This window comes from Periplaneta americana, chromosome 2, assembly GCF_040183065.1.
Source record: "Periplaneta americana isolate PAMFEO1 chromosome 2, P.americana_PAMFEO1_priV1, whole genome shotgun sequence".
Classification (NCBI taxonomy): Eukaryota; Metazoa; Arthropoda; class Insecta; order Blattodea; family Blattidae; genus Periplaneta; species Periplaneta americana.
The window spans coordinates 205,740,886-205,756,346 of record NC_091118.1 but is presented as its reverse complement, the minus strand read 5'-3'; the positions used below and the strand labels follow the sequence as shown (position 1 = coordinate 205,756,346).

General features: G+C 34.9%; 1 protein-coding gene across 2 annotated transcripts in view; it reads left to right on the top strand.

The window, feature by feature from the left end:
• Positions 1 to 782: 782 nt before the first annotated feature.
• LOC138695087 (uro-adherence factor A-like) overlaps positions 783 to 15,461 on the top strand; it is a 217,020-nt gene continuing 202,341 nt past the window's right edge. The window contains exon 1 of one of the 2 annotated variants that reach the window (XM_069819475.1): positions 783 to 876. In XM_069819475.1, the coding sequence (XP_069675576.1) occupies positions 864 to 876 (13 nt within the window). In that variant the 5' untranslated portion in view covers positions 783 to 863. The remainder of the gene's footprint in view (positions 877 to 15,461) is intronic. The other variant, XM_069819474.1, reaches the window with a different exon arrangement.

Sequence of the window (15,461 nt, the reverse complement as noted above, 5' to 3'; positions counted from 1 at the left end):
CCACCTGGTTTCGCAGCCAGACGCGCTGACCGTTACTCCACAGGTGTGGACTACTCCTTATGTAACAACTAGATGGCAGCATAGTAAACCTGACAAAAGTTAATGTCAAAGCCTATAAGGCCGACCTATCTGGGGTATGTATGATCTAGGCTATGACCATGCTATTCGTCTTATCTGAATTTATCTACATCCCATACTGCTCACAGCTGTCATTTAGCTCCAGTAGCATATCCTTTAGTATCATCTCCTCTTCTGCTAACAACGCCACATCATTTCGCTACATCATAGTCCTATTAATTCTTTAGTAAAAATGGTTGTATTCCAAGTTTATATATTTAGATACTGGAAACGACACAATTCATTGAAATGATTTACAAGAAAACTTCCTGTACACAGACAAGTATGCGGGTAACATGCCAAAACAAATGTTTTTGTAAAAGGGAATATTTCTGTGAAATAAATCTTTAAATACTGTAGCATTACAACAGTTTATCTTTGCAGTTCTGTAAAAACAAAGCAAAAAAAAAAGTCTTAACGAAGTAGCGGAAATAACATTTTTAAAAACAGTGAAGGGATGTACAAAATCGACTGAAGTTATATATCGAAATGTGATGCATTGGCACCCCTGCCGATGGTATATGTCCGCGCCTAGCAAATCGCTTTAGGGCGTGCGGCTCATAACAGGATCACAGGGGATTTGACTGGTCGGTGGTGACGTCAGCCGTCGGTGCTGCTAATCAACTTGGCGGCGTCGCTCTCCTTAGTCAGGCAGGCCGCAGGGCTAGCTACGCACTCTTCTTTCTCTGCTCGGAGTAGAGATTAAAGCTCACAGACTGAGTGTACGGGTCGGAAAAGAGTTTACGATGCTAACTGAGGGTATGTACCAATCTGTATTGCTAATGCCTAGGATTAAAAATGTATTCATTACTCGCCCAAGGCGTCCGTCCCCTAGAGAACGATGGCTGTAGGGTAAAATTGAATCAGAATGAAGAATACATCTTTCCCAAATATTTATTTATGTATTTATTTACTTATTGATTGATTTATTTACGTATAGGCCTATTTATTTATTTATTTATTTATTCATTCATTCATTCACTTATTCACTTATTTACTTATTTATTTATTTATTCATTCATTCATTCACTTATTCACTTATTTACTTATTTATTTATTTACTTATTTATTTATTTATTTATTTATTTATTTATTTATTTATTTATTTATTTATTTATTTATTTATTTATTTATTTATTTATTTATTTATTTATTTATTTATTTATTTATTTATTTATTTATCTATTCATTCATTCATTCACTCACTTATTCACTTATTTACTTATTTATTTATTTATTTACTTATTTATTTACTTATTTATTTATTTATTTGATTACTTATTTATTTACTTAGTTATTAGTTACTTGTTCATTCATTCATTCATTCACTTATTCATCTATTCACAACCGTACAGAACAACCGGTAATATACTCGTAACTGTTTTATAAATTCCAACTTTCAGATTTTTTGACAGCAGACTGGATGATAAAAGCTTCTCAACCGAATAATAACAGGCATTTCCCATATTTATTCTGTGTTTAATTTCCTCCCGAGTGTCATTTATATTTGTTACTGTTGCTCCAAGATATTTGAATTTTTCCACACTTTCGAAGGATAAATTTGCAATGTTTAGATTTTCATTTCTTACAATGATCTGTTTACGAGACAGAGGCTCATCATATACTTAGTCTTTTCGGGATTTACTTCCAAACCTATCTCTTCACTTGCTTCAAGTAGAATTCCCGTGTTTTCCCTAATCGTTTCGAGATTTCCTCCTAATATATTCACGTCATCAGCATAAACAACTAGCTGATGTAACCCGTTCAATTCCAAACTCTCTCTGTTATCCTGAACTTTTCCTAATTACATAAATAAGCCTCGGAATAACTTGTTCATTTATTCATTCACTCATTCATTCACTTGTTCATCTATTCAAAACCATACACAACAACCGGTAATATAACTGTTTTATAAATTCTAACTTTCAGATTTTTTGACAGCAAACTGGATGACAAAAGCTTCTCAGTCGAATAAAAACAAGCATTTCCCATAATTACTTTGCATTTAATTTCCTCCCGAGTGTCATTTATATTTGTTACTGTTGCTCCAAGATATTTGAACTTTTCCACAGTTTCAAAGGATAAATTGTCAATGTTTATATTCCTTTTTCGTACAATTATCTGTTCACGAGACATAATCATATATTTTGTCTTTTCGGGATTTACTTCCAAATCTATCTCTTCACTTGCTTCAAGTAAAATTCCCGTGTTTTCCCTAATCGTTTGTGGATTTCCTCCTAACATATTCACGTCATCTCCATAGACAAGCAGCTGATGTAACCCGTTCAATTCCAAACCCTCTCTGTTATTCTGGACCTTTCCTAATTACATAAATAAGCCTCGGAATAATAATAATAATAATAATAATAATAATAATAATAATAATTTATTCTTCGAAGAAAAATAAAATATCTTGGAGCAACAGTAACAAATATAAATGACGCTCGGAAGGAAATTAAACCCAAAATAAATATGGGAAATGCCTGTTATTATTTGGTTGAGAAGCTTTTGTCATCTAGTCTGCTGTCAAAAAAACCTGAAAGTTAGAATTTATAAAACAGTTATATTACTGGTTGTTCTGTATGGTTATGAAACTTGGACTCTCACTTTGAGGAACAGATATTAAGGGTATTTGAGAATAAGGTTCTTAGGAAAATATTTATGGCTTTTAAGGATGAAGTTACAGGAGAATGGAAGACGTTACACAATGCAGAACTGCACGCTTTGTATTCTTCACCTGACATAATTAGGAACATTAAATCCAGATGTTTGAGATGGGCAGGGCATGTAGCACGTATGGGCTAATCCAGAATTGCATATAGAGTGTTAGTTGGGAGACCGGAGGAAAAAAGACCTTTGGAGAGGCCGAGACGTAGATGGGAGGATAATATTAAAATGAATTTGAGGGAGGTGGGATATGATGATAGAGACTAGATTAATCTTGTTCACGATAGGAACCAATGACGGGCTTATGTGAGGGCGGCAATGAACCTCCGTGTTCCTTAAAATCCAGTAAGTATGTATGTATGTATGTATGTATGTATGTATGTATGTATGTATGTATGTATGTATGTATGTATGTATGTATGTATTTGCTCATTTAATGAATTATTTACTTATTTATTTACTTACTGAATTACTTATTGATTGATTGATTTTTTTACAATACTTAGTCACTTAATTACTTATTTACTTAGTTTCTCAGTTTGAGTTTCTCAGTTTCTTAGTTACTTAGTTTCATATTTTCCTATTTATTTATTTATTTATTTATTTATTTATTTATTTATTTATTTATTTATTTGTTTGTTTGTTTACCTACTTATTTATTTATTGATTCATTGTTATTTATTCATTTATGAGTTATAATTATTGATAGTGATTTAGGTTACATGAACATGAATCCAGAAATGCATATAGAGTGTGAGTTGGGAGACCGGAGGGAAAAAGACCTTTGAGGAGGCCGAGACGTGGATGAGAGGATAATATTAAAATTGATTTGAGGGAGGTAGGATATGATGGCAGAGACTGGATTATTCTTGCACAGGATAGGGACCAATGGCGGGCTTATATGAGGGCGGCAATGAACCTCCGGGTTCCTTAAAAGTCATTTGTAAGTAAGTAAATAATAATAATAATAATAATAACAATAATAATAATAATAATCATAATAATAATAATAAACATATATAAGTACATAGATAATCAAATAATGTCATTTATATTTTCAATTCGCTCGAAATATTATAAGACACAATCCAGAATTGACGTTTTTTTTTTCAAACTCGTTGCATTAGCCATCAATTATTATCATATCTTCGCTCGAAGAAACTTATACGAAACACCTCCTTTATTCTCAGCGGCGCCTACAATGTGTTGTTTACTCGGCAGCTTTCATCACACTACTCACTTTTTAAGGAGATAAATTATTCAAGGCGTATCGATTTTTACTCACCGTGGAATCCATCTTGAGGCGGGAGATTTTGTTATGCTAATATCCCCCAGAATGATTCACGGCGGAGATCAATTAGGCAAAGGCGTCAAAATGGCTTGCGGGTTAAGACAGGATCGTGTGAACCAACACTTGACTACTCACTCCATCTTGGAGCATTTTCTGCATTCGCCTAGTTGCCGTAATCCAATGAAGCCCCGTCTCTTTGGATGACAGCGTCGGTTCAGTGATGGAAGATTAGTAGAACATCAAAGCGGCTTGTTCACTAATCCACTGCAGACTAGAGCCGGAATCTGTTGCCACTTGGCCAGATTCACTAATTCTAGTTAGCAAGAACCCTCTATGTAAAGCGATGATTAAACACGGTGCCTTGCTTCAGTGGCTTGCAAGCAAAAATTACATTGTAAACTGCTGCATTAACTTACCACTACAGGCTGACGTGTTTGCAGGCTTACACGCTGTTTTGTGATGATCTACGTTTCCCAGTACATCCAGGACATTGGTTAAGCATTTGACTTAATTCAATACACTAAGTACTCATACTTATCCTGGACATGATATCCTCCACTGCACTGAAGTCATCTATTTGCATAATTAATCATGATATTCTTTATAAAATGAGTTGTAGCCTAAATTGTTTCTTGCATTTCCAATCAATAATTTCAATAACAGGCTACCTAACTAGGGTTTCTATTAAAGAAACAATTGAATCAAATATAAGTATTTTTTTAGAATTGATTAGGAGGCCGATTATAAAAAAAAACCAGGTTGGGACGGCTATCAAATATCTCGTACAGAATGATATTTTCTACAGTAATCTCACTAGAAGTTTTGATATATTCAGAGAAAATCAATACTCGAGTGGAATTTAATTTACTATTACACTATTAGAAGAAAGAATAGAATAGAATAGAATAGAATAGAATAGAATAGAATAGAATAGAATAGAATAGAATAGAATAGAATATTAGACTAATTGACTTACTACAATACTAAACTGTTTTGAAAATGTATCATTGTACCATCTCATCCTTACAAATATTCCGCTATATGGCAGTAGTATATTATGATGAGCTGTTCTCTTCTTAACAGTTGTGTCAACTATACTATCTCCATTGAACTCTATGGACGATTACTAGTCAAGAAGACTTAGTTGATTAAGTTTCATTTTTATTAAAACAGTTGCATCCACTTCAATTATCAATATATTGTGACAGCGACGTGAGATTCGAACTCACGACCAGCGTCCCGCAAGAAAGCAGATCGCGCGGGCTTCACGGAGCACTGATGGACGGCGCGCGGCGGGGAAAGGGGAAAGGGCCTACGCGGCGAGAGAGTGGAGAGAGAGTGCGCGCGCAACTGCTGCGTACGGAGTAAAGGAGGGGGGGGCGGACCCTCCCGACTCTTCGAGAAGTCCGTCGAAGTGGAGATATCCAGATAATTCTCTGCACACCTGTAGAAATTTCTCGCAACTATGATTTCGCTATAAAAGAAGAAACGCCAGCGAACTCGAGAGTTTTCAGTTGATTAGTCAGCCAGTCAGTGAGCAAGCCAGAACAGAGCAAGCCAGTCTTGTGTACCGGAGTTCGACTCGAGTGTGCGTCCGCGACTGTGACAGCATCCGAAGGCCTGAGTTCGAGTGCAGTAGACCGCAGTTGGAGGGACCTGAGTTCGAGTACAGTGAACTGTCTCTGAAGGTCTGTGGTTCGAGATACTGTGAACTCGAGTGACTGAGCTAGAAGAACTGTGAACTGAGAACTGATAGTTCTGATTTGTAAATAGTGCTTTGTAAATATTAGTTAAGATTAACAGTTCATTGTTGTTCGTAATAGTCCAAGTAAATTGTCATTGTCGTCGGTGGAGTGCTATAACGAATACTGTGTTGAGTGAAAATCCAATTGTTGACGAGAGCGTTTAAGGCGAATTGTAGAAAGGAATTAATGTTGTGACGAATAAATTACATTGTTGTTACAAATAAAATTCACAATATATTAAACAATCTCTGATACGTGACTATCATAATCTCATGCATGCATAAACCTAAATAATATAAATAAGGTAAATGATAGAAAGTTTTCATTAAGGATAATCAAATAAACATGAATTATTTTAAAAGGTACAATTATTGAAAGTATACTGATGGCAAATATAGAAACAAATGCTAGGGATGTGATAAAAAACAAATGCTAGGGAGGTGATAAAAATTGTAGTATAAAAAGCCATGACTGATTGAAATACGTCGTTCCGTACCGTTTTATTGGTCAAAAGTATTATGACCTACTAAAGTGTAGTAGTCATATTAATTAAACGAGAAGTATACAGGGTGTTAAAAAAACATTCAGTATTTTTAGAGGTTGTAGTATTAATTGAATTGAACGGGTTACATCAGCTGCTTGTGTATACGTATCACTTGTATATGTTAGGAGTCTAGGAGAAAATCCACAAACTATTAGGGAAAACACGGAAATTTTACTTGAAGCAAGTAAAGAGATTGGTTTCGAAGCAAGTCCCGAAAAATCAAAGTACCGGTTATGTCTCGTGACCAGAACATAGCACGAGATTGAAATACAAAAATTGGAAATTTATCCTTTGAAAAGGTGGAAAAATTCAAATACCATTGAGCAGCAATAATACATATAAATTACACTCGGAAGAAAATTAAACATAAAATAAATATGGGAATTGTCTGCTATTTAATGGATTGGGAAGCTTTTGTCATCCAGCCTGCTTTCAAAAAAAATTAAAGTTAGAAGTTATAAAACAGTTATATTACCGGTTGTTCAGTATGGTTGTGAAACTTGGACTCCCACTTTGAGAGAGGAACAGAGGTTAAAGATGTTCGAGAATAAGGTGCTTAGGAAAATATTTGGGACTAAGAGGGATAAAGTTACAGAAGAATGGAGAGAAAGTTGCACAATGCAGAACTGCACGGATTGTACTATTTTTCACCTAACATAATTACGAACATTAAATTCAGATGTTTGAGATGGGCAGGGCATGTAGCACGTACGAGTGAATCTCGAAATGTATATAGAGTGTTAGGAGACCTGAGGGGAAAAGGACCTTTGAGGAGGCTGAGACGTAGATGGGAGGATAATATTGATATTGATTTGAGGGAGTAGGATATGATGGTAGGGACTGGATTAATCTTGCTCAGAATAGGGACCGATGGCGGGCTTATGTGAGGGCGTCAATGAACCTCCGGGTTCTTTAAAAGCCATTTGTAAGTAAGATAGTATTAATCAATCCAGACTAAATATCTAATAACCATGTGTCCTAAATTTAATATACTTCAAAATATGAGCAATTCATCTTCGATATCATAGGAGATGATCTATGTAATTTAGGGTACATTATAAAATAGAGCATTCATTATCCTGAGATGTAGTAGTATTCATCAAAACAATGAGAAGATCTGAAGCACATAGGTCCTAATATAAATTTTTATACGAAAGAAAGGCTTTGAGTTATTGGTATTGTAAGAACAGCATATCTTCTAATATGAGCTCTTTGCTTCTTTACTGCATATACAGTATCATATCGAAAATTCAGTAAACAAAAGAGTAACAATGTGTGATTCTCTAATTTGTAACACGTCGGGTAGAAGGATGTTTTGCAATGAATGAAAATCACATTGACGAACAAAAATACTCATATCTCGGAATGTATTCATTTTATGACACAACTTTATTAGACTTTGTTTTCTTGTTTTGATAAATACGACCATCTCTGAAAATATTTAGTGCTTTTTTTAATACCCTGTATATTTTACAACAATTCAGTTCCACTTGACGTCAGCCGTTTGTTGCATGTTGCATATGTCCTACAATTAGACTTATCATTTACAATGCAAATACAAATAAAACCATACATTCTTATTCTAAATAAAACATCAAATTTCATTTCCTGTACTGCATGTAACAGACTTTTTATTTCGTAAATATGCGATTATCCTAACTTTAGTTATTAATGTTACGGCTTCAGTAAAAAAATTGCAATAAACTGGGTATTCATTTCAAAGTGTGTCATTACGTCACTGTTGTTGGGTCACCGATTTGAAGCGAGTTTCAGCTTATATGTCAGAGAAGTTGCCTATTATTTAAGGCGTTCTTCAATCTGAACTTGAGAACGTGTACGTTATAACTTGAACGTCGTAGCAACAGATGGCGGTCTGTACGGTCTGTGTGCTACCATAACCTCTTTCGAACTGTGTTTTGCGCCGGCAAGTCGTACGCAGGGTATTTGTTATCATCGGTTGCGTACGGTAACATTCCACAACACAAATCAAATGCTCCGTGTCCATGTTGAGCGTCCAAGTTAATGTCAACAAATACGTAAGTAATCGTCTTAATCCTCTCCCCATATCCCGACAGTACGTATTTCCAAACAGTTCACATTCCTGCCACTTCCGGCGTTACCGTACGTATCGGTACGTACTCTTCAGAATGAACCCCGTACTTGCTAGGCAACTTCTCTGCCTCACAGGTTATACACCTCTGCGGAAGTGTAGGAAGATTGAATTCTCTAGGCTCATCGGCTAGCCACATGACGGCATACAGCAAGCCATGACACATTTTGAACTGAACACCCAGTATTATATAGATCTTACTACGTTATACTTATGTCTACAGAGGGCTGTGAAATTAATAAACCGAATTGAAAAGTAGGCTCTTCTTTGTGATAAAATTGCAATAAATTTCCTTTCCGAAAACTATTAATCATTAATCATAGGTACATTATTTAAAAGAGGATTACTGGGGATTTAGACTGTCTAGAAAATTCCTCCGAGATGAACCCCATTGAAAAAGTTTGGTAAGGTTTTAAGAGAGGAATAACCAAGAGTAATGTTGTTATCAGTAAATCAACTTTGTTGGAAAAGGTGACAGAGGCCTGGTTGACTTCAGACATACCATAATTGTTAAGACGTACATATCAATTATGCCACGAGGATTAGATTTTAATTTCTTTAAAGGGAGATTTCACAAAATATTCGCATTTATTTCTTTTTGTGTTAATTTGAAATAAATAAATTCTATAAAATGATGCGCCCTTCTTCTTAGTAACTCTGTTAAGGAACACAAAAACGCTGCTAAAAATCGAAAAAAACATCAATAAAATGACAACCTAATAAAAATTATAAGTACATTGTTTGTGAGTGTAATAATTTCATAGTCCTATGTAGTATTTTGTTACTATTTAAGAAAACTATTTTAAAAATTTACAGAATTATGAATACTGTTATTTACTTACAAATGGCTTTTAAAAAAAACCCGTAGATTCATTGCCGCCCTCACATAACGCCGCCATCGGTCCCTATCTGTGCAAGGTTAATCCAGTCCCTATCATCATATCCCACCTTCCTGTATCTCCTCCCATTTCCTCAATTATTTATTCATTCAGTCATTGTGTAGAAAACTTCGAGAGACATTAAGCATAAAATGAACTGTGACGGACCAAGTAGAAAACCACGATGTACGAAGTTCATCTTCACACTTCTGTTTCCATGGTACCGCGAGTTACGCCAGAGTAAACTTTTCATTTCAAAATGCTATAATTTTTTTCTTTCAAACAAGACATTACACGTATAAAATTATTAAAGAGCAACACAAGAAGAATAGAGTCCGTGGAGTAAATTTTAGAGAGATAGAGAGAAATATTGATCGAAATTGAAGAGTTGAGAGCCATAGTGGGCCAAGTGCCATTTATTAAAAACGAAAAAGTAAGGGTTAAAGTTAAGTGAATACCATAGTTTAATGAAGATTGACATATTATTTAGTTTTAATGTGTATACTTTATGTTACTTTCTACTGGATGTTCATTTCAAAGTGTGTCATGACGCCACTATTGTGAGTCAGCGATTTGAAGCGACTTTCAGCTTTTATGTCAGAGAATTTGCCTATTATTCAAGGCGTTCTTCAATCTGAACTTGAGAACGTGTACGGTATAACTTGAACGTCGTAGCAACAGATGGCGGTCTGTACGGTCTGTGTGCTACCATAACCTCTTTCGAACTGTGTTTTGCGCGGGCAAGTCGTACGCAGGGTATTTGTTACCATCGGTTGCGTACCGCAACATTCCACAACACAACTCAAATGCTCCGTGTCCATGTTGACCGCCCAAGTTAATGTCAACAAATACGTAAGTAATCGTCGTAACCCTCTCGCCATTTCCCGACAGTAAGAAAAAAAAACTCAGCTCAGTACCTGTTTCCAAACAGTTCACATTCCTGTCACTACCGGCGTTACCGTACGTATCGGTACGTACTCTTCAGAATGAACGCCGTACTTGCTAGGCAACTTCTCTGGCTCATAAGTAATACGCCTCTGTGGAAGTGTAGGAAGATTGAATTCTCTAGGCGCATCGGCTAGCCACATGACTGCATACAGCGAGCCACGACACACTTTGAACTGAACACGCAGTATATGTATCCATTCAATTATGGCAATAACTTCATTTTAACCCTTGTTTTCTACGGTTTTAGTAAATGGCGCTTGGCCCATTATGGCTCTGAACTCTTCAATTGTTGAACAAAAATCAGTTATGGAGATTAAAGAAATGGATTCTGTTATCTCAAAAGAAAAGAAAGAGGAGTAAAACAGACTTCAATTCCAGGAATATAATTTCATGAGAATGAGAAAGTCTGAACTTTTTACGAAATTACAAAGAAACGTAAAGTCTGGAAAGAACATAACCTACAATCCAAGTCTGGGATTAATTATTTATACCTTCTTTTTCATTAATGCAATATTTTCTCTTTATAATTGAGAAGGTAATAAATATACATAGGCCAAATAGAAATGATCGGGACGAAATTGAAATACACACTGCTGAGCTATTTATTCCCGAACCCACACTTTCTGAAGTCGAAATTGCGATAGAAAATTTGAAAAATTTTAAGCCTCCAGGTATCGATCAAATTCTAGCAGAATTAATACAAGAGGCTGGAAGCGCATTATCTAACAGAGAGGGTTTGGAACTGAACATGTTACATAAGCTTCTTGTCTACGCGGATGACGTGAATATGTTAGGAGAAAATACACAAACGATTAGGGAAAACACGGAAATTTTACTTGAAGCAAGTAAAACGATCGGTTTGGAAGTAAATCCCGAAAAGACAAAGTATATGATTATGTTTCGTGACCAGAATATTGTAGGCCTACGAAATGGAAATATAAAAATTGGAGATTTATCCTTCGAAGAGGTGGAAAAATTCAAATATCTTGGAGCAACTGTAACAAATATAAATGACACTCGGGAGGAAATTAAACGTAGAATAATTATGGGAAATGCGTGTTATTATTCGGTTGAGAAGCTCTTATCATCCAGTCTGCTGTCGAAAAATCTGAAAGTTAGAATTTATAAAACAGTTATATTACCGGTTGTTCTGTATGGTTGTGAAACTTGGACTCTCTCTTTGAGAGAGGAACATAGGTTAAGGGTGTTTGAGAATAAGGTTCTTAGGAAAATATTTGGGGCTAAGAGGGATGAAGTTACAGGAGAATGGAGAAAGTTACACAACACAGAACTGCACGCATTATATTCTTTACCTGACATAATTAGGAACATTAAATCCAGACGTTTGAGATGGGCTGGGCATGTAGCACGTATGGGCAAATCCAGAAATGCATATAGAGTGTTAGTTGGGAGGCCGGAGGGAAAAAGACCTTTAGGGAGGCCGAGGCGTAGATGGGAAGATAATATTAAAATGGATTTAAGGGAGGTGGGATATGATGATATAAAATGGATTAATCTTGCTCAGGATAGGGACCAATGGCGGGCTTATGTGAGGGCGGCAATGAACCTCCGGGTTCCTTAAAAGCCAGTAAGTAAGTAAGTAAGTAAGTAAGTAAGTAATTGAGAAGGTAAACATGCACTCAACTGTTTTGTACCCAACACCGGCATTTGAAGTAGGTCACTCACTAATAGGATAATGCTAGATTATCTCTGTTACCCAACGTGCTTTGCTTGCTTTATAAATTGTGCACACTGCAAGCTGTCAGCCGCGTCACTGTCTTGTTGTGCAAGCTCTTTGAAGCGCTGCTTGTTTCATGAAGTTGACCAGGCCTTGTGAGTGCTCTTTCATCAACAGTCTGGAAGGTCTTACCTCGCGCCACACAAAGGTGTCTACTGCAGGCAGCTACCGTTTTCTTTGTACACAAAGTGACTTTCTTGTTTAAAGAAGTAAATTTCAGGTCCCTTAATATCTATTAGAACCCACGTTAACACCTCGCAAGCAAACATTCTGGTGGAGGCAGATATAAAAGTTAAATTTTTCTCTTCCACCATGTTAATAATGTCAAAAGAAGTGCTTATACAAATTTTGGCCACTCGATCGCAATTACGAGGCCGTCAAGAAAGTGATTTTCCCTGGTTCCGTTTACAGAGAAATAGTAATATGCGTTACAAAAGCGGTATGTTGAAGTTTTCATGTTCGAGGAAAAGTTTGAAAAAACGAAACGTAGTTGAGCTTTTTTAATTTCCGAGAATTGAAAGAAAAAATACCGCTCGTGTATCGTACATTGTTTTGTGCGAAGATCGTTTATTACATACCTGAAAGAGGAATTATGTTATTAGTTGTAATGAAATCTCCATCTTGGTTTCTGTTCAATGACGGCAAATTTGCAAAACAAAAATATCTATCTTCAACATTGTTGCTTTAAAATGTTTTCTGCATTTACTATACTCCAGTAGGCCGTGATATACGTCTGTCTTTTTTTTCCCCCAGTCTATAAATGCGAACTTAAAACAAACGGTAAGGTTATGTAATGATTTATGTTTCATTTTAATATTTTAACAATATCATTTATATAAAATATTGCAGTAATAACATCGGCAAGTTGATTTGTTGATTTTTTCACGGCTTCCTTAATGTTACTTGTATCACGAATGCAGTAACTTTAGTGGAGTTGTAGAGTTTACTTAATTTTTGCAAATATTTAAAAACAATAATTAACAGTGCAATTTAGGTGAAATTGCAGTGGTAAGTTTGCAATTTATAATTATTACTATATTGAACGTCTCTAAAAATAATATGTTAAAAGCCTAAAGCAATAAAATCAATATGTCACTTAAGCGGTAAGAAGAGGGAAATTGTTATGTGTGTTAGGTTGGGAATACTGAATGTGGAATTTTAGACTTTCCGCGGATTGGTTTTGTGCGGAAACCAAGCAAATACGCACGATCTCGCACAAAATTTGTATAAGCACTTCTTTTGACATTATTAACGTGGTGAAAGACAAAAAATTAACTTTTTTATCTGCCCCCATCAGAATGTTTGCTTGTGAGATTTCTTCTTTTCAAAATTCAATTTCAGATTATAATTCAAGTCAGACGTTTTATTTTATTGAATTGCAAATTTTGGTCCTTATGCTAATTGAAGGAAATAAAAGTGTTACCTGTTTTTAAGTACACAACATAAGTTTCCAATTTATATCTATTTCTGCTAACTAACAGGGACACCAGTTGTTAACCCTTAAATTGGCAAAGCTTCATTTCTCACACTAGTTTATTAAACCGTGTCGGACTGTAAAGAAAACAACTATCGCAATGTCCATATTTTATATATTGTACAATACATTTACACGAACACCAGTTGTTAATCCTTAAATTGGCAAAGCTTCATTTCTCACACTAGTTTATTAAACCGTGTCGGACTGTAAAGAAAACAACTATCGCAATGTCCATATTTTATATATTGTACAATACATTTACACGAACACCAGTTGTTAACCCTTAAATTGGCAAAGCTTCATTTCTCACACTAGTTTATTAAACCGTGTCGGACTGTAAAGAAAACAACTATCGCAATGTCCATATTTTATATATTGTACAATATTAAAGTATTGTGAAATTTTTGTTAAATTTAATTTTCCTATCAATTTTTTTCTACCGTTCTATTAAAATTATAGCATACTAGTGGCTTGTGCAGCAAATACTGCAAACTAAGTCCATAAGAAGTTCAAATAAAAATTGTTCAGATTTATTTTCAATGAAGAATATCTGACACTTTGAAAGTTATTTGCTTCCATAATAGTGAAACATACTCCTTCTGAATGGTTTTTTTATGCCAAATACTTTTCCTTGACTATCCGTCTTCAATTCTTGAGTTTCAATGCGAAAACGCAAGTAACAATGTCAGGACGATCAGCGGGTTTTTCATGTGGGAGTAATGCAGTAGCTATTTCAGGTCATTGCGGATTGTATGTGAAAGTTAAGAAAATGTAAGGTTTGTCATGCTTTGAACAAAATACTATAGCTGCTGCATGTTTCGTAAATTATCTTGAAATGTAGAGGGCAGAATCACTTTTTTCCACTAAGATATCTTGCTGAGGTGATCAAGAGACTACTAAATCTTGTAGGCCTCTTATTTTATCAGTAAGTAATACCTTTGGTCTTTTCTTAGGAATTGTAATTTTTGCGCTTTCTCCAGACAATACTGATCTATCAAATACTGCTGGATTAATTTGTGTAACAATGAATTTTATCCCGTATTTTTTCTGTAATATAGGCTGTTGTGAGGAATCTATTGCTGAGATGTAGAAAATGGTAATAATGTCATCAAACATTCTTAAGTTTTGTAATTCTTAATATCCAATACACAGCTGTACTCGGAAAACTACAGACCAGACAATCAGACCTGTAAATTACTTTTTATACGTTACCAAAAAATTACACAAATGAAGATCGACATATTGGCATTATGATGTGAAAGAATGTGAGCCATCTGAACTATATGTCAACAATCCTGTAGGCCATGGCCTTCGTGTAATAGTCTATTGTTTATTGTAGTGTGTGTTTTGTTTTATTCTGAAATGCAATTAATTAGTTCTCAAAACTGACGAAAGATGGATTTTGGAAAATAGGAAAATGATGTAGGAAAATTGACATTTCACTGAAAACCACTATTTTTCTGAAAAACTTCGTGCTCCAAGCTTCAAAATGAGGAGTCATTAATTAAAATCCGTTCAGCCGTTTCCCCGTAATTTTCATTACCGTACCAGTTCAAATTATATATATATATATATATATATATATATGTATATATATATATATATATATATATATATATATATATATATAGTTAGCCTATTAATCTGTTGTATCCTATAGGATACTTTGTGAATTTAAGGGTTAAAGGCATAAGACATGCAAAGATCGATAGGGACACAAGAGTGAATTATGCAGGTTGAAAAATAAGTATAGAATATTGGTAATGTTTTTTTGTTAAATTTTAACTTCACAAAAACAAAAAATTATACAAAAACAGTTGGGAATAAATTCAAATTCAAATTCAAATTTATTTACAATTTACATTTGAATTTACATTTGGATAGATACCCGAAATGAGCATATGCTCGTGCTCGGGTACAGTCCAGTAGTCTACATAAATTTTACA